At 47.2% G+C, this 23,149-nt stretch overlaps 1 protein-coding gene across 3 annotated transcripts in view; it reads left to right on the top strand.

The window, feature by feature from the left end:
- The window catches only part of GALNT17 (polypeptide N-acetylgalactosaminyltransferase 17), a 443,347-nt gene that overhangs the window by 230,964 nt on the left and 189,234 nt on the right, over positions 1-23,149 (top strand). For all 3 annotated transcript variants that reach the window (XM_073792034.1, XM_033839681.2, XM_073792035.1), the window contains 2 exons: positions 15,710-15,884; positions 20,331-20,528. In XM_073792034.1, coding sequence (XP_073648135.1) covers positions 15,710-15,884; positions 20,331-20,528 — 373 coding nt within the window. The remainder of the gene's footprint in view (positions 1-15,709; positions 15,885-20,330; positions 20,529-23,149) is intronic.

The following is a 23,149-nucleotide window of genomic DNA, read 5'->3' on the forward strand; positions in this document are numbered from 1 at the left end:
CTTCTCTGCCCTTGGAAGGTTATGGGTTTATTTTATTTTTTTTAATCCCTTTATTGTAGTTTTCAGTGACTTTTGTCCAATTCACGAGTCAAATCTATTATCTTATCCCAGAAGTTCCATACTTATTTTTAAGAACTTTTAATAGGAATTGATAACTTGTTCTCCAGATATGTGTACTGTCCCATGAAAAGTATACGAAACTATCTCTTTCTCTGTATCCTCACCAACACCAAGTCTTATTAATCTTTGTCATCTTTGCTGTTCTGAAGAGTGAAAAATGGCATATCATTTTTAAATCTGCATTTTGTGAATATTAGTGATATTGAACAGTTTTTCATACATTTGACCATATTGCTTTTTTAGGGATTTGCCCATTAATAATGACACTCATGTTTTTTCTATTGGAATATTTATCTTATTAATTTATAAGAACTTTGTATATATTTAAAAGCTTTTTACGTTCATTTCATAGATATTTCTCTCAATTTGAACTTTCACTTTAATTTGTTTACAGTATTTTCAGACAAGCCTAAAGTTTACATTTTTATATAGTCAAATCCATCAGTCTTTTCCTTTAGTAACATCCTAAGAAAGTTATTCATGGTCCCTAGAAGGTACAAATATTCATGCATGTTTTCTTATAGGTAAATATTTCTTTTCAAAATAAATTCCAACAGATTACATATTTTTGTATCAGGTGTGAGAAAGTTTTAACCTAGAGACCCTTGTCTCAAAGTATGGTTATCTCAATGTATTTAATAATTCATCCTCACCACTTATTTGAAATATCCTGTTTTCGTATGCTAAAATATTTTACATTTGGAAACATTGAGGCTGACTCACATGAGGACTGATTGGTTATGAAGGAGGGTAAAGAGGAGGGAGGGGTCAAAGAGGACTCCCAGGGTCCTGGCTCCGGTGACAGGGACAGGTTGCTGTCATCCACTAAGATAAGGAGTACGGTAGCATAGGTTTGGGGGAGGGATTGAGTTCACCTTTTGGATATGTCAAGTCCAGATTCCCGTGGAATTTTACTGTGCCTTCCAAACTGAGGGGTAACGTTAGCCATCAAGTTGAAATAATATTAGAAGCTTCTTCGTTTCCACTGTTACAATCTTTAATACATAAGATTATATATATAATACATGTCTTGTCAATAGTTTTTAACTACTTTTGAAAAACTTTCTTCCTCTTTTCCTTAAGCAATAGTATGTGGAGGTCTTGGCCAAGTCACCTACCTTTTCTGAGCTTGAGTAAACTGGGGATGATAGTGGCTTTTATGCAGGGTTTAAATTACAAGCTTTCGAGGTCATACTTGTAAAGCATGTAGCACAGGTCCTGGCAGTATAATAAAGGGCATAACTGGTGAGTGCACTTGTGGTGGTATTTGATTTGCCAGCTCCAGCTTATTCCTCAACATTCTACTTCTGTGTCACTCCTGCTGGGAAGCCCTCCTGGATTTCCCAGGTGTGGCTGGGTTGGGGGCCTCTGCTCCCAGGCATCAGTGTGTACTTTGGCACAACACTTGGCTCGCTGAATTGCCTCTGTGCACTTGCCCATCTTTAAACTATAAGACCCTTGAGAGCAAGAACCATAGTTCCTTCTGTGCTACGTTCCCAGTGCCTTGCACACCAAGTTATAGGGATCACTGAATACGTTCCTTTAAACAGCATGTGTGCAAAGTGTTTCTTTCTACTTCCACTGGCATCATCTTGGGAGTTTTTGTATTTGGCATTGTTGTACATATCTTGGCTTCAATACTCTAGTTGTTTTGATTTAGGTCCCCCAAACCACCTATCTCCAATCATCATGATTTGCGTCTCTCGGTGCTCTTGGTGTCTGTAGACCTTGTCACTAATATTTCCCCGTGGAGCAAGCACACCTGATCAAGGTCTTCTCTTGGTTGGTGTGTTCAACGGTTGAAAGAAGGATGGCTCAAGTTAGAACTTTTTTCAGTGGAAGGTTCAACCCTCTGGGCTTTCAAAAGGGATTTTGGAGAAGGCATACTGACACTGTTTGCTTTTCTTCTTGGTTTATAACTGCAGAGATAGGAGAGGTCTTGTGTTTCAGGAAGATAACACTTTTCCTGTGTTGTCGAGGCTCTGAGTAAAGTAGCCAAGAGACACCTTGTTATCACACAGCTCCACGCTGGGCCAGGCGTCCTTACTGGGACAGCATCTGCCTGCCTCTCCCCCGCTTGTAAAGAGCCTTCCTGATTGGAAATAATACTTGTTTTTGTCCCCAACCAGATCACTGCAGTGTGACGGCATTTGCTCTGTGGGTCTGTAATCACGATTAGGTTGTGCGTTTACATTCCTCCCTGTGTATTTTAGGCCATGGGGAGGAGAGGAGAAGAAGGAGTGTGTATATTTTTACACAAGAGATAGTGTGAGAACCCCGGCTAAAGCTTCGTACGCTAACTGGCTTAAAAAAAGTGATGACAGCAAAAAACCTTGTTATTTTGAAATAATTCTAGATTCACAAGAAGTTGCACAAAGGTACAAGGGGTCTTATGTGCCCTTCACTTAGTTTCCCCCACGGGTAGCATCTTGCTAAACTCTAGTGCACTAATCACAACCTATAAATTGACTCTGGTGCGATCCACAAATTGTATGGTCAGAGCTTATTCCGCTTTCACCAGTTTAACGTGTGTGTGTGGGGGGGGAGGTGTTTCTATACAATTTGATCACAGGTGAGATTCCCCACAGTTCAGATACAGAACTGCCCCATCACCGCAAAGCTCCCCCATGCTACCCCTTTATTACCACCCAACTCCCCTTACCTCACCCCTAACAACCTCTAGTCTGTTCATCATCTCTAGAATTCTGTTATTTCAAGAATATTCTGTAAATTGAACCATAACCTTTGTGATCGGCTTCTTCCTTCTGCACAGTGTTCCATGGTGTGGGTTTACCAAGTCTGTTTAACCCTTCACCTGTGAAGGACATTTGGGTTGTTTCAGTTTGGGGTTTTTACACATAACGGTGCTATGAACATTGGTGTACAGATGTTGGTGTGAAAATAAAGTTTCATTTCCTTGGGATAAATGCCCAAGAGCCCCATTACTTGAGTTATGGTAGACACATGTTCAAGCAAACTTCTTTGGTCATTTAGTCCATTTATGTGACACTGTGTCTTTAAAAATCTGATTGGTTTTTTTATCTTCCAGCCCAGCCTCCAGTGGAGGAAAAGTTTCTGTGTTAGTCTTGGTGACCTTGACTATGATACTAAGGGGAATGGGTTGCATTCCTGCAGAATCAGGAGTAATCCAAAAACTGTGTTGAAAGTGTTGCGCTGGGATCAGATTTTGAGCTCCCATTAGGTAACACCCAACAATATAAGGTCCTGGAGGGGCTGATACACCCCAGGGATGGGCATGAGGCTGACCCAAGGGAAAGTGAGACCCAGGCACTCAGACATTGCCAGGTTTCTCTGTCCCGGGTCTCCACGGTCTCTGAGCCCCTCTGTTCCCCTGTCGGCTTGGGAAGCCTGGCCACCTCCAGTTTTCCAGGCCATCTGGAGGGAAATATGGCTGCAAAGATAGCCCAAAGTTGACATTGTAATTACAGCTTCAGCCACTTTAGGGAGACAGGACCACCTCTCCAGGGGAATCCCAGGGAAGGGAACCTGGTGCTCTAGTTTGGGTCACATACCCTTCGTTGGACCTGTCAACTGTGGCCAGGAGGGCAGGGTCATGCATAGAACTACCACACACCAGTAACCATGGAGGAAGTCTTCAGAAATGGAGGGGGCAGGGTGGACAGGCAGACGATGGACCCCAAATGTTGTAACAACATCCATGAGATTCGCACTTGGAGTTCCCACAAGTTGGGGAAATAAATGAGGCCTTTGAGAAGGATGTGGCACCTGAGTTGGACCATGAGAGACAGTTAGAACTTGGACATGTGGATGGGAGGAAACAGCAGTGGGGGGAAGTAGACAAACCCGGATCTCAAGGCACAGATGCTTGGGGCATAGAGAGGGAGGCGTGCAATGGGATTTGACATGTAAGAATTGATGGGTGGATTGGAGTTTCAGAGAGAGTCCCAGTCAGAGATGGAGGATCTTGCTGGGCCACGGGATTGAGGAGGGACAGCTTGGCCACGTCCCGTGACAACGCTGAGCAGCCGCAGAGCAGGAGGGATTAAAAAAAAAGGCTCCTTGAACAGCCTAGCCCAGGCTGGAGATCAGAGAAGCTGACAGATGAGACAGAGGGAAGGGTGGATTAAGACCTAGAGTCTGTCATACAGAGTGAAGTAAGTCAGAAAGAGAAAGACAAATACCATATGCTAACACATATATATGGAATTTAAGAAAAAAAATGTCATGAAGAACCTAGGGGTAAGACAGGAATAAAGACACAGACCTACTAGAGAATGGACTTGAGGATATGGGGAGGGGGAAGGGTGAGCTGTGACAAAGTGAGAGAGTGGCATGCACATATGTACACTACCAAACGTAAAACAGATAGCTAGTGGGAAGCAGCCGCATAGCACAGGGAGATCAACTCGGTGCTTTGTGACCACCTAGAGGGGTGGGATAGGGAGGGTGGGAGAGAGACGCAAGAGGGAGGAGATATGGGAACATATGTATATGTATAACTGATTCACTTTGTTATAAAGCAGAAACTAACACACCATTGTAAAGCAGTTATACCCCAATAAAGATGTAAAAAAAAGGAAAGGTAAAAAAAATAATAATAAAAATAAAATAAAGTAAAAGAGAAGAAAAGAAAGCCCAGGGGTTGGTGGCAATATCGTCAGGAAGGCCAGCCATGGCCATTTTCACCTTTGTTCCCCAAAAAGTGGTGTTGGAGCTTTAATGTTATTTTCTTCGAAAAGCGAGGTGGATCCTTGAGTTGGCATTGCCAAGAGTACCTTTAGGTCACTTTAGCTGTGAGCTCTGGGTTGCTTACCGGGCAGAGGCTCTGTGGCCTCAGGCTGTGCTCTAGGGTCTGGGAGGGACTGTGCCCGGCACCTGCACACAGTTTGGAACAAATCTTTTCCTTTCCTCTTACCCTTAGGGCAGGATGGCTGCCTTCTGAATCCTGAGGGCCAGGTCCGGCCTGGCCGCTAGCTTCCTTGTCTTATACATCAGATGTCTGGTCTCAAGGGGGCCTGATACCCTGTAGGATGTCAAGAAACCCCAGATTGGGCAGCACAAATACAGAGGGGCTCTGACACTCCCTTTCCCCTCCTGGGCACGACTCCATGGTGCTAACTGAGCACGCATCTCCTGGAGTCCTGACCACGCCCTTTGACACTGGGAGCTGGTCATTGATATCCATTTTAAAAAAGAAGTTCAAGTTCAGAGAGGGAAGTGCTTTAATCCACGGCAGCGCAGCCAGAATTTGCAGGAGCCGGGGCTCCAACTCAGCCATCCTCGTCCTGGAACCAGGACTCTGGGGCCTCCTCCCTGGGAACTGTCTCCTCCCTCTGTGCTTTTCCGCTTCCTTCCGGTTTAAGACTCCCTCCCCCGCAGCCCTCCTGTCCCCTTACCAGATTCATCTCATTGTTTCCCAAGATGCGTCCACTCTCCCTTCAGTATACAGCGACACACGCAATAAAAAATGAGTAATCATTTTAACATCTATCGAGTGCGTCTGTGTTCCTGGCACTGAGCTAAGCGCTTTGCATGCATCCACTTATTTGATACCCCAAACAGCCCTCTCAGGTGGGGACCAGTATTATCCCTATTAACTGTTTACCCTGGCATCGTGCAGCAGCTCACGATGAATGCTCCTGACCAGGTGCGTCACTGCCTCTCAGGTGCCCCCAGGCTCAGTGTAGGAGCACAGTGATACACAAATGCACGTGGCCCCGAGGTACCCTCCCTCCCAGAGACCTTTCCGTTTTCATTCTTTTTCCACCTCAGAACATCCCTGCTCTCTGCACCCTGGGAGTACCTAATCAGTAGGACTGTTCGAGTCTTCAGTCCGAATGAGCGCCCCGTGTGTGACCGTCAGGGGCGGTGATGGTTTGAGATCTGCAGAGCTGCTGTTCAGCCAGCACATCCCGGCGTGGCCTTCCAGCTCGCGTCTGTTCTGACCGGTCATTGCCTGTCTTTGGCTGTTATATATCTTGATCGTCTCCCCTGGGCTAGAAGAGACATGTTAGGTTCTGCAAACCTCTTGGACCCTAATAAAAGCTGCTATTTATAGAACATTTTCGTGCTACCTGACACCTTCACCTGCACCAGTTTTTGGTGAGCGTGCATAAGCATTTTTTTCTTTGCACAGGACCCATACTGCCTTTGACCTTGGAGAATTCAGGGCTCTGAATACAGAGGTCCCCAAAATACTGGAGAAGGGGAAACTGACCAGAGGCTGTACTCTACTTATTCCATTCCTGGCTGACAGCTGCACTTAAAGAAAACTCCAAGAAGTGACCAAGCGCCGCGCTGTGACCCTGTTCTCTCCAGGGTTTCCTGTTTCCTGTGTGCCGTTTTGCTCCCCCCGGGCCCCCTTAATGATGGTGACTTTGGTTATTTAAAGGAAGAGGATTGCCAGCTTCAGAGCATTCAGAATCAATATCTCAGTAAATAAGAAACATAATGAAAGAAAAACACACTCCAGGCTGCAGACAAATTTTATCGCTTAAATTCACATGTTATTATTAGAATCAGCTGCAAGTACCGGACTTTCAACTGCCTTTTGATGGGGTGAGATAGGGGAACGCTCTTAATTTGGGGGAGCAATCTGGAGGCACCTCTAGTGGCATTGCGGTGTTTTCCTGTTGGTTTGGGCTCCTTGTATTTATTTTTTTTTAAAGATGAAATTTAAATGGAAGAAGCGGTGGAAAGGAATTTCTTAACAAAGGAGTTGAAAGCAGAGATGGCTTTCCTTTTCAAAGCCCCTCTCCTGAATGCACAACTCCGTGTGATATATTTAGTTTAACACCTCGGTATTTTGCACCTCACATCTTTTTTCTTGCTTCTTTTTGTCTTTCGCTTTCTTTTCTCCTTGCTTTGATCTCACTATGGAATCGCCTTTAAAATGCTTTCATACACAGCAAAAACATCCCTTTTTTTTTTTTTTTTTTTAACATCTTTATTGGGGTATAATTGCTTTACAATGGTGTGTTAGTTTCTGCTTTATAACAAAGTGAATCAGTCATACATAAACATATGTTCCCATATGTCTTCCCTGTTGCGTCTCCCTCCCTCCCACCCTCCCCATCCCACCCCTCCAGGCTGTCACAAAACATCCCTTTTTAATCTCCCCCATTCTTCCCAAAATTTCTGGCTCTCGCCTCACCTCTTTTTCACTCCTGTAGTCAGAAAATGCATTATTTAAGTCCACAAAGCTGAGCGATGCCCAGAGAATGAAACATACAGTATAGACGCCTTCTGGGTTATTTCGTCTTGGGTTTTTACACACTCGCCAGGTCCATGCAATGGAGCGGTGGGCGTGGCAGCGGAGGGGAGGGGCGTGGCTCTTACGTCACTGCTGTCCCTTCAGAGTTTAGTGGGGTTGTTCGGAGGAGTTTGAAGTTCAGCCGGTTATCCTTGTTACCCCCTCCCTTGGAGCCTCTCAATCAGCCAGGGGGGGCTTCTTCTCTGGAGAGGGCCAACCACTGTCAGTGGATGGATGGCTGGAAAAGTGTTCCCAGAGCAGAAAAATGGGGGCTTCAGAGTTACAGAGAGAGCCAGTTCCTGGCCAAGCCTGAGTCAGGCCTCGACTTCCCACGTTCAAGGTTGAGTTCTGCACGAGCAGATGAACGACTTCAGTTTTCACGGCCTCGCATCCGCAGGAATCAGGCAGAATGACAAGGAGGGCAGGCATGCCGCTTATGAACTGTGTGGCTTTCAGCCGAGTGCTTACCCTCTCTGGGCCTCAGTTTCTTTCTCCATAAAATGGGGATCATAATACCCCTTACCTCACAGAGTGCTGATGAGGGTAGAAAGAGTTGCCAGAGGTAAAGCAATTGCAACAGAATATCCTTAATTAGGATTCAGTAAATGTGAAAGCAAAACTCGAGGAATGTTACGGGTTTACAAGAGAGATCATTCTCGAGTTAAATACGAGAGGAGAACTCATCTGAGTAGTATTTTGGAGCATTTCATGATGAGCTGACATTTTTAGTCAGCTTTGGCTAGCGATTAGGGGATATCAGTATTTTATTATAGATACAGACAAACATAGTATCTGAAATGTTTGAAAAGTAGTGATTGTCAGCCAAAGAGCAATTTTGCATCCAAGAAGCCCGCCTCACAGGGTGTACTCACCTTGAAGCTATGGAAACTCATGATTGGGGCCCCTCGCTTGTGTGGAGGCGGCAGTGGGTAGGGAGCCTAACAGTGGTTCACAGGCCTGTGGGTTTTTGTAAAATTTACAAAAGAGATTTTTTTTTTTCGTTTTCTTAAAGGGGATCCTTCAGATTATATAAACTTCAGGTCCTTCAAAGCCCAGATTCGTTTCTGGGACTTAACTAACTCCATCTGACAGATAGAAACCCACATATTGCATGAGGTTTCTCCCCCTTCCCTTTTTAAATTAAAAAAACATTAATTAAAAAAATGCATTATTGATCTCTGGCCACTTTTATGCCTTTAGGTTTGGTTAGTTATTTCAGGCATAAAGGTATTCTCAGGCATGCCTGAAAATCCAGGTGTTCTTAATCTATTTTTTGTTTTCTTTCAGTGGCATCATGGCTGATTCACATATTAAAAAAAAAAAAGAAATCTCAAAGAAAAGGCACTGCAGAAATGTAGGGCATCGTGCCTAACGGCTGTGCTGAATCTGTGTTAAGGACCGTGTTTTTTCCCTCTGCCGACTTAAAGTCCCCAAGTATGGTGAGCTGGAAGTTTCCATCAGGGATGGGGAGAAAGGCTGGTGTCAGGGGGGACACTGGGGGTGTGAGCACAGATCCATGGGTTGGATCCTCCCCTCTGAGAGGCTAGAACCCCCTTTAATGAGTCCGGAGGGGCTCTGCAAAGAAGCTTCCAGTGAACCAAATTACCAGAATGGGGATCAGAAAAGCTAATGGGCAGCAGAACAAGAATCAGACCTTCAGTAAGGCCTAGGGATTTAAATTCACACTCAAACAAAATACTTCAGCCCCCGCCCCTTCAAAATCGACCAGGGCTTACAGATACAAAAGGCCACATCTTGTATGATTCTATTTTTATGAATTATCCAGAAGAGGCCAAGATGGAGAGCAGATCAGTGGTCGCCAGGGGCTGCGGGGAGGGCAGGACACGGAGAGTGACTGCTTAATGGGTGTGAAGTTTCCTTTGGGGGTGATGAGAAGTTCTGAAACTAGATAGCAGTGAAGGTTGCACCACACTGTGAAAGCACTTAACGCCATTGTACACTTTAAAATGATCAAAAAGGTTAACTTTATGTGTATGTAACCACGGTAAAAAACAATGAAAGAAAAATCAGGCAGTGCTTTTGAGAAGTTCTGGGTTTGTGGGAGAATCATCTGGAGTGCTGGTCAACCCCACCGAAGCCTGCTAAATTAGAACTGCCTAGGGCAGCCCGGGAACCTGCGTCACCTGCCAGGTGATTCCTAGGTAGAGCGGAATCTCACATTCTGAGGAACTCTGGCTTTGAGGCAGGCGGGGTTTTTTTTTTGTTTTTTGTTTTTAATTGGAACATGCCATATGTGCTGTTTTCTCATCCCAGCTGTCACAACCCATGCATCCCCAGCGAGCAGCATGCCCACAGCTCAGCAGCTGCTGGCAGGGAGAAGTGTTGATTCTAAGTGGCTGTGATGGTGATGGTGGCACGGATGGCAGCAGAAGCAGTGTTGGTAGAATTGTACCACTTGTCATTGTAATAGATTGCGGGAGTGAGAGCAGAAGCCAGGAACATCAGGGGTCCTTGTCAAGGGACTAATGGTGAGGTTGCTGTACTGGGGCAACCTCAAGGGGTTGAGGTCATCTCCAAGGGGTTCCATCTATCAGACAAGGTGGAACAAGAAGGCCCAGGCAGTGGGAAAAGCAGAGACAGGCGGTGGCCAACACTGGGATTCTGCAACGTCTGCCCAGTTCGGATGAGACCTGTTCTGTGCACAGGGGTTAATTCATCACAGGTGGGGTTGGATAGGGGGTCAGCTCTACGTCAGAGCTACCCCAAGTGCGTTCACCAGAGCAGCAGTGGCAGCCTCATGGAGCTCGTTGGAAATGCAAGTTCTTGGGCCACACCCCAGACCTACTGGTGATTTTCACGCAGGTTAAAGTTTGAGAAACACCATCTAAACTTAGACTGATTCTCTTGAGTCTCCATACCTTGAGGAGAATTACAACGTTCAGTAAGTCTCATCAGCAAGACTTGATAACTCGCGGGTTAAGAGGTACAGATGGGGCCCAACCCCGGACGGTGTGGCCACTTCCAAGCCCACGTCTGTGTGGTACCCAGGTTCATGCACTAGTTTTGGGAGCAGGTGGAGATGCCTTCTATGTCCACAATTTTTTCTGAGCAGGGTTTAGAGATGAGACTAGGCTGATGTTTTATTCTCTAATGTCACTGAAATTGTGCGATCTGGATATAATTCTGTAATAATGTTTTTTGCTTTAGTTCTCACTGTTTGTCACTTTCTTTCTGTCAACGTCTACTCCTTAAGCCTGGATGACAGGCGGTCCTTTTATTGTTAAGGAGCAGATATATCTCCCGTCTGGTCCCTTCCGATCACGGGCAGTGGTTGCCTTTCCCCTCTTGACCCTCAAGTGCTACTTACCAAAACCTTAAGAAACACAAGCATTCCCAAATGGCTCTAGACCAATTTAGTATTGGATTTCATAACATTGGTAGGTAAACATTTATTTTTGCAAAAGTGAGTTTTTGTTTTCTTCTCTGAGTCTGTCGGTGAGAAAAATCGTATGTAAAATGTTTTTCTTAGCTGTCATTAGAATGTCCAGGAATGGTTTCATCTGTTAAGGATGATAAAGGATCTTAGGTGGTGGGTGTGACATTTCTTACCGCTGTCAGGTTGAGAATTTGTTTCCTTCCATGGTGAGCCTGGAGGCCTTGTTTTTATTCAGTTAACTCATGGGCTTTCTCACTTTAAAGTAACTTTGAATTCTCAACACCCCAATGCCCTCAGGCTGTCACAACTCTGTTCCACCAGGACCAGCCTTTCTGGAAATCTCTCCTGAGCTGCCCTACTCATCCACTTCTCCCTAAGCTAACCTTGTCCCCGAAGGGCCCAGCTGCGTCCAGAAGGGAATTCTTTTTTCTCACTGTTCCCATCAGGAAGCTACTGTTTGTCTAGATCAGTGGCCTGTTCTCAGCTCTCATTTTCTCTAACTCATTTGATTTCCCTGACATTGGATGTTGAATAACTCTTTGAAAACAGGGATTGTGTCATTTTCAACCACGTAGGCGCTCTATAAATATTTATGAAATGAATGCACAGATTCTTCTTTTGGAAACTCTACGCTTGATAGGATTCTGCCCCTGTGATGCTGTTTCTAGCCCGTCTTGTCCTCTAGCTCTGCTTCCTGCCTCCTGGATGCACACGTTTCCCAAAGTGGGGTTCTGAGTCTTCTTCTGGAACTCTCACTCCCTCCTGTGCCATCGTCTCTCCCCACCATGTCCCTGACACTCTGTGCCCTGTCTTTTCACTCTGGACCATTATCCTGGTTCAGCACTCAGCCCCCAAAGGTCTGCTAGCCGCTCAACCTGTCCCCAGGTGAACCCATCAACTTCTGCTTCTCTTCCTCTTTTCTGATTAATGGCATTTTCCCAGGCTCCCAGACACTAGTGACTCTGTCGCCTCAGCAGATCCAGTTCCACGCCTGTGTTTTGCTGTGTGCTTGTGTATTCTGGAGTAGTGAGAGCACACGTCCAAACCTGCTGATTAACTCAGATACGACCTTCTCCTTGGACACCCGCAGCCAAAATCATTTCTCCCTTTGTGACCTTCCCCCCGACCCTCCATCACACTTTCCCTCTACGACCATTTTTCTTTTGGCCCTTAGCTCCTCAATATTGGAATTTTTTGAGCATGTCTCATCTCCTTGCCCAGATTGTAAGCATCTCAAGGGAGTGCTTGTGTCCGAATTGATTTTAAATCCAAGCCGGGGCACAACTCAATACATTATTGGGTCCAGAATCACATACAGGGATTGGGAAATGAAGCCTTCTCAGTGTCTCTTGTTCTCGAGCCCTGCTAGTCAGATGCTGGCATCTCCCTTCGTGTTCCCATGAAAGATCCCAGGGCGTCACTTCAATTGTGTCTGGAACAATGTGTCACTGAATCTTGAAAGGTGGAGGCTGGTGACTACTGCTATAAAATGATGGTGCCTGGAGTTTAAAATGATACTGACTAGCTAGAAGGATGTGCTCTTGTTCATGGGGTATTATAAAATGGATCCATGTGAATAATATTAATAGACCAATTAGTATCAGAAATAAGATTTTGAATGCATGTCAAGGGCTTTATATGTAAATCTTATTTATTCTTAGCAACCGTAGGCTAGTACCAAATGATGAGGCATTATCCTTTTATCCCTTTAAACTTTTCAAAGCACTTTAATATTCATATCCCACTAGCCTGGAGATGTTGAAGGGCAGTGGTAGCAAACCTCACTCTTTTTTGCCAAACTTGTAAATGCCTGTTTATCTCTCTCCTCTGAAGGCTCAGTCACAACCGCTGAACAAAGGTGGAGAGCCCTTGATATTTAGACATGGTGACCGGCATGGCTGGGACCTGATTTCCAGTTACAGGGCAGAGCACCTCAGGGTCCCAGGTCGCCTGGAGGTGAAGGTCAACCATGCCTGCAGGTCCCTGTCGTGGCACCTGGCACTCAGCGTCCAGAACGTTCTCCCTGAACTCACAGAGATTCTTGAGATTCCTGCCATCCCAGGCCAACCCTAGAGGGTGAGCAGGATTCCCACCGTATTATTCTGTGGGTCCGTTGACCAGTCCATTGCCTTCCATGGTGTGTCCCTCATTGCCTGCCCACCCACCCAGCACTCGAGGGGAGTAAATGAAAAACCAAGCAAGCACGGCCCGTCCAGCCTTCTTGCTAGCATTCTTGTTCCAAGAAATTTAATGAACAGACGGGCAAATGCAGCCAACCTTCAGTCAGGAGATGGTCTCTAAAAGCTGAAAATTCTTTGGGTCACCCCAGTCCCATGTACCTGGCTGAGTGAAGAATTCGACGGTCCCCACAGCCTGGCTTCTGCACCAGGCCCCTCACCGGCTCTGGGATGATGGCAAAGATGATAGCAAACCGGGCAAAAAGACAAGCAATAGATAACTTACTGAGGGTGTAATGCTACCTGCCAAACATTCAAACTCAGTGGTTCTCAAAGTGTGGTTCCCCATACCCAGAGCATGGGTGCCCCAGCCTAGACCTTCTGAAAATGAACTCTGTGGGCGAGGGACCCAGCAGTCCATTTCAGCCCCTCCAGTTGACGCTGTTGGTGGCCTCCAGTTTGAGAACCAGAGTTCTGGTTTACAGGCCTATTTCTCCATCTTGGACATGGCTTCCTCAGGCTCCCTGGGCTGCTTTGCCCTAAACTTATATTGAGGGAAAGAGGGAAGTTAATTACTAATATCAGCTACTCCGTGTTGAGCATTTACACTGTGCCAGGGATAATTCTGAGCATTCTTGAATTTATGAACATCTGTAATCCTCACCACAACCCTGTGGTGTCCATACTATTGCTGTCAGCCCTCAGTATCCCTGGATGTGAAGCCTGCAGGTACAGATGACCAACTGTAAGGGACTTGAACATCTGCGGATTTGGTATCCCTGGGGGTCCTGGAACCTGCAAATACTGAGGGATGACTGTATTACCATCCCCCTTCGGTAGATGAGGGAACTGAGGCACACGTTGACTGGCTAAATTGCCCAGGGTCACTCAGGTAGTAAAAGGTAGCACAGCGTTCTGAACCCAAGGCAGTCTGAGTCCAGTATGAACACCCGACCACCTTGTGCCTCCTTAGAGTTTCTGCCCCTTCTCCACCCAGGTTCTATTTTTTTCTCCTTTCCAAACTAATTCCTCCCTGTATTAGTTTGCTAGGGCTGCTATAGCAAAGTACCACAGACTGGGTGACTTAAACAACAAAATTTATTTTCTCACTTTTCTGGAGGCTGGAAGTCCAAGATCAAGGTGTTGGCAGGGTTGGTTTTTCCTGAGGCCTCTGTTCTTGCTTTGCCGTCGGCCACCATCTCCCTGTGTCCTTGTATGGTCCTTCCTCTGTGTGCGTGCTCCTGGGGGCTGTGTGTGTGTTCAAATCTCTTCTTCTTAAGGACACTGCTCAGATTGGATTAAGACCTACCCTAAGGACCTCATTTTAACTTAATCATCTCTTTAAAGGCCCTATATCCAAATATGGTCACATTCTGAGTTACTGGGTATTAGGGCTTTAACAGATGAATTTGGGGGGGGTTACACAATTCAGCCCATGACACTCCTGTTCCCCCACCATCCATGCCTTTAGCTGACAGGAACTACGTCATGTCTCTGTACCCCTGGGGGCTCTTTCACTCCCATCCATCTAAACCCCCCATTTTCTGTACTTGTTCCTGGGTCACATGGCTGCATCGTTCCCAGGGACAACAGCCGTGACCTAGAGAGGGCAGCCTCGATATGTGCTGCAGGTATATGGCTTTAATTTGCCAGACATTGCTGTGTATAACTAGGAAGTGAGGGGTCTGCACAATGTCTGTAAATACAGCCTGTGGGTTTTTCTAGAGCAAGGTCAGAGGTGACGATGTCTCCAAAGGTATCGTCTGTGGACCACTCACATCTGAGTCAGCTGGGCTGCTTCTGGACCCCTGAGGCTCTCCGAGGGCGCATCCTTGGAGTGTGCATATCTCAGAATCCTCTCTCTGTCAACCCTTCCCTGTCCATCCTTCGACACCTGCTGGTTTTCCCCCATTTTTACTGAGATGTAATTGACATACAGCACTGCCTAAGTTTAGGGGGTGCAGCATAATGATTGACTGACATATACTGTGAAGTGATTACCACAGTCGGTTTAGTTAATATCCTCATCTCATATAGATATAAAAAAATGAAAAATAATGTTTTTTTCCTTGTGATGAGACAGTGATTCTCAAGTACGCAAAGGTATCCCTTTACGTCTGTGGAATTAGACACATGTGACCCATGTTTCAGCTCTTCTGTTCCTAGGTTGTGACCTTGGGACAGGTTAGTCTCCCTAAGACTGTTCTTAATTTGCAGTGTGGAATTCATCTAGTTAATTAATGGGATTAATCTAGCAACCACCTAGGGTGGCCGTAAGGATTAAATTAGATCATATAGATCACGCACTTTGTACCACCTGCTGGTGGCAGGAGGGAGTGTTCAAGCCCTGATGGCCTTCTTTCACCATCAAGGTAGCGTTTCTACTGCTGAGCAAGGATTTCTTTCACATCCTGTGACCAAACCCTGTTAATGTTGCATCTAGGGTGTGACTCTGGGTCTGGACCTCCCAGAACACATTCTGTGAGAACCAGCATATGTGCAGATGGAAAAACCCATATCAAGTTGATAAACAAGACCCAGGGGACAGTGGGGGCACAGGAATGCTGGCCAAGGAAGGAGGGAGGGTCAGAAAGAAACCCCGAAGGACATCAGTCAGAGATGTCTCCTGAATCACTGGGACCAAGTTGACTTTTCTACTAAAATGACTAACATGCAAAATTTTCTGCAATCTCTGGACTAACTGAAGATCTGTCGGCCTCCCAGTGGGTTGGATGCACATTTGACACGTTTACGGACCTTCCTGTGTTTTGTCATTTGTAGAGGAGCTGAAGGCCCCTTTGGAGGAGTATGTCCACAAACGCTACCCCGGGCTGGTGAAGGTGGTGAGAAATCGAAAAAGAGAGGGCCTGATCCGAGCTCGCATCGAGGGTTGGAAGGTGGCCACCGGCCAGGTCACCGGCTTCTTTGATGCCCACGTGGAGTTCACCGCTGGCTGGTAGGTCTCAAGCTGAAGGCTAGAAGCGCTCGGGATTTGCAGCATGGTCAGCGGGGCTGGAGTCTGGGAGGTGGGCCACTCTGGCCGTTTCCTCTGGGGCGCTGGCGAGAATGGAGAATCTCTTGCTACTTTGCTCGTTTCCATTTCCGGGGAGGATGGTTGACTGTTGAAAACAAGAGATTCAGTTATAGTTTTACCTACTCAGGCAAAGCTTCCCAGAATTTATGGGATCGTGACTTCCCTGGCAGTCCAGTGGTTAAGACTCCGCTCTTCCAATGCAAGGGGTGAGGGCATGATCCCTGGTTGGGGAACTAGGATCCCGCATGTCGTGTGGCCAAAAAAAAAAAAAAAAAATTCTGGGATCATTTTTAACAGCATTTGGAGGAAGGGAAGGGTTTCTCTCTGCCGATGTGGCCCCTCATGTTTCTCCAGGTGAAAAGAATATGAGAGAAATCGATGGGCATACAGGGAGTAGATTTTGGATGTAAGAGAGTGAAGCGTCAAAAATGCCCAAATCGGGGCTTCCCTGGTGGCGCAGTGGTTGAGAGTCCGCCTGCCGATGCAGGGGACGCGGGTTCGTGCCCCGGTCCGGGAGGATCCCACATGCCGCGGAGTGGCTGGGCCCGTGAGCCATGGCCGCTGAGCCTGCGCGTCCGGAGCCTGTGCTCCGCAACGGAAGAGGCCACAACAGTGAGAGGCCCGCGTACCAAAGAAAAAAAAAATGCCCAAATCAGTCAATGATCATGTTAAAATTAGGTTAGAGCTTTACAGTTATATGATTATTTCTAACTAACCAATGATAAATCAAGTCAGAGGTTAAACCCCTATGCCAGGATTGCTTAATTAGTAAGAAGCAGTATTTAATTTCATTAATAATGTTTATTTACACTCAATGATACCATCTTGAATAAGTTCACGGTACCATATTTGAAGAGCCAATATCCCATCACTAATTACGCCTTAAAATGTCTATTCTTCATTTGAAACAAACTTTAGAATCCTTTTAATGGCCAGAGAAAAGGATGGTCATGCACATGACCACACAAAGGTTTGGAACGTGGGGTCACCGTTACTACTGGTCCTTTCACTTGCACACGGGCATCTGTTGCCATCTCAGACCCCAGTTTTCTTCCTTGCTTTTTCTGCCACCATCAGACCCTGATACACACAGCTGTAGCTGTGCAGCCCTGACCTCCTCTGAGCCTCACCACTGTTTATCTCTCATAATCATTCTCAAAGTGTGGTCCCCAGACCAGCAGTGTCAGCATCACCTGGGAACTTGTTAGAAATGCAGATTCTTGGGCTCCACCCAGACCTATGACATCAGAAGCTCTGGGGATGGGGCCCAGTAAGCTGCTTTAACCAGCCCCCCCACCAGGGGACTCCGCTGCTCACTCAGGTTTGGGAACCCTTGAGCTAGAAGCCTTCTGAACAGAAGCCCTTGAATGTTCCATTGGAGCCTCAGCCTTGCCCTGTCTCACCTTTTCCTCCATATCATTCCCTCCTCATTTCTTTCCTGTCAAAACTGGTGGTACCACCCATGTCCCCATCACTTGATTCTTCTCTCCCCATCGTGTTACTCCTCCAAGCCACCTCCAGCTTTAGCTGGTTTTTCCTCTGTTTCTCACGTCTACCTTTTCCTCTCCGTTTTGACCTCCACGTTCCCGGCTCAGACATTCAATATCTTTCACTTAAACTAACTGACAAATATTTGCTGGGTGATGAGACCATGTCCCAAAGACCGCTCTAGGCTGTGATTTAGGTGACTGCCTGGTCGGGTTTGCCCAGTGCTGAGGGATTTCCCAAAATGCAAGACTTTCAGTAGTAAAATCAGAACGGTCTTGGGCGAAGAGGACAGTTGGTCACTCAGCTGGGGTTCAGAATCTGGTGAGATTTGGTATCCGCCCTCCAGGAGCCTATAGTCTAATTTTGACTGATGTCTGTGATCCAGTCTTAGCCCTTCAGACTCATTTTCCAGACTTCCAACAGAGGGATGTATGTCCTCATGGCAGAGAGACAGTGTGTCACAACTCTCACTAGGTCACACTGCAGTAACGATCTCCGTCCTGTCCACGTGGCAGATCCGCTGCGGGTTGTCTGTCTGTGGCTCTGCTCCATACGGCCTCTGCGTCCCAGGACCCAAGGAGCACCCCTGCCTAGGATGTACCACTTTTGTAGCTCAGGGAAAAGGATAACAGTTTCTGCTCAGATGTGACATGGTCACACCTTCTGTTGGCCAAAGTAGGTCACATGTCCAAGCTAAACGTTAATTGGGGTTGAGGGAGAGCGTGCCCCTCAGCAGGGAAACACCGCAGGCCTCGGGGTCATCAGCGGGTTGTCCCGAGGCAGGGGAGCAAACCGCTGGGAACAGTTGTACGCTCTGTCACAGACTGGGAGACGGAACTCCTCAGCTTCAGAAGCACGATTTGAACCAAGGTCTTCTGCCCGACACTCAGTAACTTCCCCCACACAGTGACGGCCGAGCTGAATGCTTCTACCTGCAGGGCACCAGACCAGCCTAGGGGAAGGGTGGCCCATCCAAGGAGGCTGTGGAGCTTAGGGGTTGGGCCTAAAGCCAGACCATCCGGGTTAGAAACCTGGTTCTACCTCCAGCTGGCTGTGTGGGCTGGGGCATAACCTCCGTGGGCCTCAGTTTCCTCATGTGTAAAATGGTGATCATAGTATTTGCCTCCTGTGATTGTTGCCAGATTTATATTGGTCAGCTCATACAGAATGTTGGGAATGGTGCCTGGCAAGTAGTAAGTGCTTGATAAACATCTGCTGTCATGAGCTTATAAGGAAGAAAAACGTGTGTTCAAAGATCAGCAAAGACAGCGTGTTATCAGGGTGACTTGAATATGATGGAGAAGATGCTCTAAGAGTTGAGAGGATGGAGAGAGTCTTCTACTGGGGGAAATAAAGGCAGGCTTCCTGGAAGAGGTGGCACTTGATTAGAGAAGCTTGTGTGGGTGGCTAGATTTCCTGCCTGGGCACAAGGGCATTCCTGGAGGAGAACAACAAGAGTGAGGACTTGGAGGGGGCGGAGCTCTGAAGCAGGTCTAGAAACCAGGGAAAGTCAGTCCCATTTGGTTATCCGTCTCTAAGGTGTGTGCAAAAGTATCGGAGGCAGTAAATGGCCCAGGGTATATTTTATTGCTCGTTTTAAATAGAAACACGAGATGTGCCAACAGGTAATTCAGTAGGTGCAGATGAAAAGAGATGGAATGGAGGCCGAGCGTTCTCATTATTCTTCGAAATAATGCAGAGGAATGAGATTTTCACTTGATTCCTTTCCAAAGCCTGCGCCCTGTTCTAAGCAGGGAGATTAATGCCCTGGTTTATGAGAGCCATCTTTTCGTTCTCGAATACGGGAAATGATCCCTTCCTACGTCTACGTCAGAGACGCACTCTGGCAGGGGTGCCTGACCATCTGCTTCCTCCTAGGCTGGCAGGGCTACACCTTAAACCCGGAGCCAGGTCCCTGCCTGTCGCCTGCTGTAGCCCTGAGCGGGCGGGCAAGCTGAGAGGCAGGATCCTGCCTGTCCTTGCATTCAGTTAGTTCCTGCCTGCCATCCCTAACCCATCCAATTAGATCCCTTTTAAGAAATCAATTAAATAATCAATTAAAACAACTGAAATAGGCACACGCACAAAGAAGCTAGTGAAAGGCTTATTGAAACCAGGCCATCAAGGGCAGAAGTGACCTATTTGGGGAAAAGGCAATTCAGCTCCAGCAGAAAACAAAAAACCAGAGGCATCGGCCAGTGCCTGAGGGGAAACCGAAAACACTGTACAAAACTGTAGGGAGATGCAAACCTTATCAGGAGGGCCTTGATAGGACGGCTCACAATTTTTTATTCTTCCTCGTATCTGTCTAAGCTTTGGCTTAGACACTGTTGGTATAAAAGACAGACCATACTTTCTGGGGCAGAAACCCTCGTGTTCTGAGTCCCTGCTTCAGGCCTCTCATGCCAACGCAGGCAGCACTGTGGGAACCCCACAGGGGTGAGGGCGTGAGCTGCACGTCACAGGGCTCCTTTAAAGCCACCTGATCCAGGGCTTCCCTGGTGGCGCAGTGGTTGAGAGTCCGCCTGTCGATGCAGGGGACACGGGTCCGTGCCCCGGTCCGGGAAGATCCCACATGCCGCGGAGCGGCTGGGCCCGTGAGCCGTGGCCGCTGAGCCTGCGCGTCCGGAGCCTGTGCTCCGCAACGGGACAGGCCACAGCGGTGAGAGGCCCGTGTACCACAAAAAAAAAAAAAAAAAAAAAAAATCCCCCTGATCCAGTTGGAGCAGCCACTTGGGAGCCCAGTTTCCCTCTGAGTTCCAGCCTGCCCAGCCTTTAGCTACGACGCTTCTATTCATTGTCTGTGGTCTTGGGGTCTGGGCCGGTGGAGGTGTGGGTGAGCCACAGGTGAAAGATTTTATTTCTGCTTCTCTGTTTCAGGGCCGAGCCAGTTCTCTCGCGGATACAGGAGAACCGGAAGCGGGTGATCCTCCCGTCCATCGACAACATCAAACAGGACACCTTCGAGGTGCAGCGGTATGAGAACTCGGCCCACGGGTACAGCTGGGAGCTGTGGTGCATGTACATCAGCCCCCCGAAAGACTGGTGGGACGCCGGAGACCCTTCCCTTCCCATCAGGTCTGTGCCAAGCACGCGCTCCAGTGGCTTTTTTGTCCCCAGATCCCAGGGGAGAGAGGACCCCACCCACCCGGGGAGAGGGGGGAGGGAGGGAGGCTGGAAGGGACCACTTGAGGATGGAGCTGCAGTGTGGAAATAGCTGCTTTAGGAATTTGGGGTGTCTTTCCACTGAAGTTTTCTTGCTGAGAGAGGACGCTGCATTTTGCTTCTTTCGCTAAAAATTCTCCAGTGCAGCTTATCAAACAGCAGTCCTGAAGGATGGAAATTGATAGGATGGCTCACACTTTTTTTTTATTCTTCCTCGTACCTGTTGAACTGTGTTCAGGTGCTTTTAAGTGTTGACGTTTGAAAGGTATGAATTCCTGGGACTTTTTCATACTTGCATGCTTCACAGTCGCTGTGACGCGGGAGCACGTAGAGAAGGACAGTATTTCTATGGTAGCTGGGGTAGCCCAGGGCCTTCGGGCAGCTCTGTAGGATTTTTGCCCCAGGCCCCACCCAGCATCCCTGGAGGCGAGGAGATAGATCCCTCGTGTTGTACCAGTTGGGAAGCTCAAATACAAAGGATGGGGAATGAAGTAGGTGGATTTTGATTCGTATTCGTTTCCTGTGGCCTCTGTGACAAATGACCACCAATTCAGGGACTTAAAGCACAGACATTTACTCTCTTACTTTCTAAAGGTACTGCAGTGATCTGAAGTGAGCCTTAGAGAGCTGAACGCGGGGTGTCTACAGGGCTGGGTCCTTCTGGAGGCTGGAGGGGAGAATCCATTTCCTTGCCCGTTCCAGCTCCGGGAGGCTGTTCTCATTCCTCCGCTCACGGCTACATCCCCTCCCTTTCTCCCCCTGCTTCCTTCATCACGTGGCTGCCTTCTTTCCTCGACGTTCCTGCCTCCCTCCCATAAGGGCCTTTGTGATGGCATTTGGGGTCCACATGAATAACCCACGATAGTCTCCCTCTTCTCAAGATCCTTTACTTCATCATATCTGTGAAGTCCTTTTTTCCAGATAAGGTAACATTTGCCGTTTCCAGAGGTTAGGATGTGGGTTTTGGGGGGGTGGGGGGTGGATGGGGAATATTGTTCAGCCGACAACAAACGCTTTGACTTTCAGCGAAGATGATACCCGAGTTACAGTTCAATACTTTCTGTGAGTCCTACGTGAGGGTCAAAACTGGCTTAGTATCTTCGTGGTTCCACGTTAGAAGAGGTGGAAGGGGCCATCTTACTTTGCCCTCGTTTTAGGACAGTGTTTGTCGGTATAAAGGGGGAAGTTGTGGAACAGGAGTGAGGACTTTTTGCAAGTACCCATACAGTTCTTTCTCAGTTTATAAATTTTTAATCAACCAGAGGAGGATTTTGAGATGGACAGACCCCCCCCCCCACCGCCCCGTTGCGTATTCTCTTATTTTCTGGCACAAATTGAAAGCTGACAGATTGCATTAGGGTAGAGCCACTCACGGGCAAATTTATGCAACAAAGAAGGTAATCTTGGGCTAATAACTTGCTCAGCTGGAGCTGTCTCGTGGCTCAGTTCCCAGCCCAGCCTAGATGTTCAGTGTCTTCGTGTACTGCTGCAGGGCTGTGCTCTCAGATTTCTGCAAATAATAATATAGACTCATCACCAAGGTGTTATCTGAGAACCAAAGCGTAACCTGCAGAGATATTTAAAATGTAATGGTTGCGATGACACCCATGAGGATGGCTACTGTATAAAAACAAGCAAAATAACAGGTGTTGGCAAGAATGTGGAGAAATTGGAATCCTTGAGCATTGCTGGTGGGAATATAAAGTGGTACAGCTGCTATGGAAAACAGTATGACAGTTCCTAAAAAATTAAAAATAGAATTACCATATGGTCCAGCGATGCTGCCTATGGGTATATACCCCAAAGAGTCGAAAGCAGGGTCTCAGAGAAATGTTGGTTTGTACACCCGTATTCACAGCAGCATTATTCACGATAGCCAAAAGGTGGAGGTAACCCAAATGTCCATCAACAGATGAATGGAGAAACAAAATGTGACATGTACATACAATGAAATATTATTCAGCCTTAAGAAAAAGAAAGAAAATTTGACTCATGCTACGACATGGATGAGCCTCGGGGACATTACACCAAGTGAAATAAGGCAGTCACCAAAGACAGATACCACATGAAGTGGCTAGAATAGCCAAGTTCACAGAGACAGGGAGTAGAATGGTGGTTTCCAGGGGCTGGGGAGAAGGGAGGAATGGGGAATTATTATTTAATGGTGTAGAGGTTCAGTTGTGCAAGATGAAAAGACTTCTGGAGTTTGGTCGCACAGTCCTGCAGATGTACTTAACGCTACTGAAGTGTACATGTAAAAATGGCTAAGACAGTGCATTTTATGTTATGTGTATTGTACCACGATTAACACAGAATTAATGGGGTGTGCTTAAAGACCCCGTGGCCTTCAGATCTTGAAGCGATGGCTTGACGGTGAGTTTCGTATTTTTGTCCAAGCACTGCTTCATCCCTGACACACAGGGAGGCTGACCTCCAGCCATGACGGGTAAGGGAGTGAAAGTGTAACAGTGGTGTTAGGGACAGAGGAAAAGGAATGGATACAGTGCAGTGCTTTGGGACGCCCGGAACACAGA

This window comes from Tursiops truncatus, chromosome 15 (assembly GCF_011762595.2).
Source record: "Tursiops truncatus isolate mTurTru1 chromosome 15, mTurTru1.mat.Y, whole genome shotgun sequence".
NCBI lineage: Eukaryota > Metazoa > Chordata > Mammalia > Artiodactyla > Delphinidae > Tursiops > Tursiops truncatus.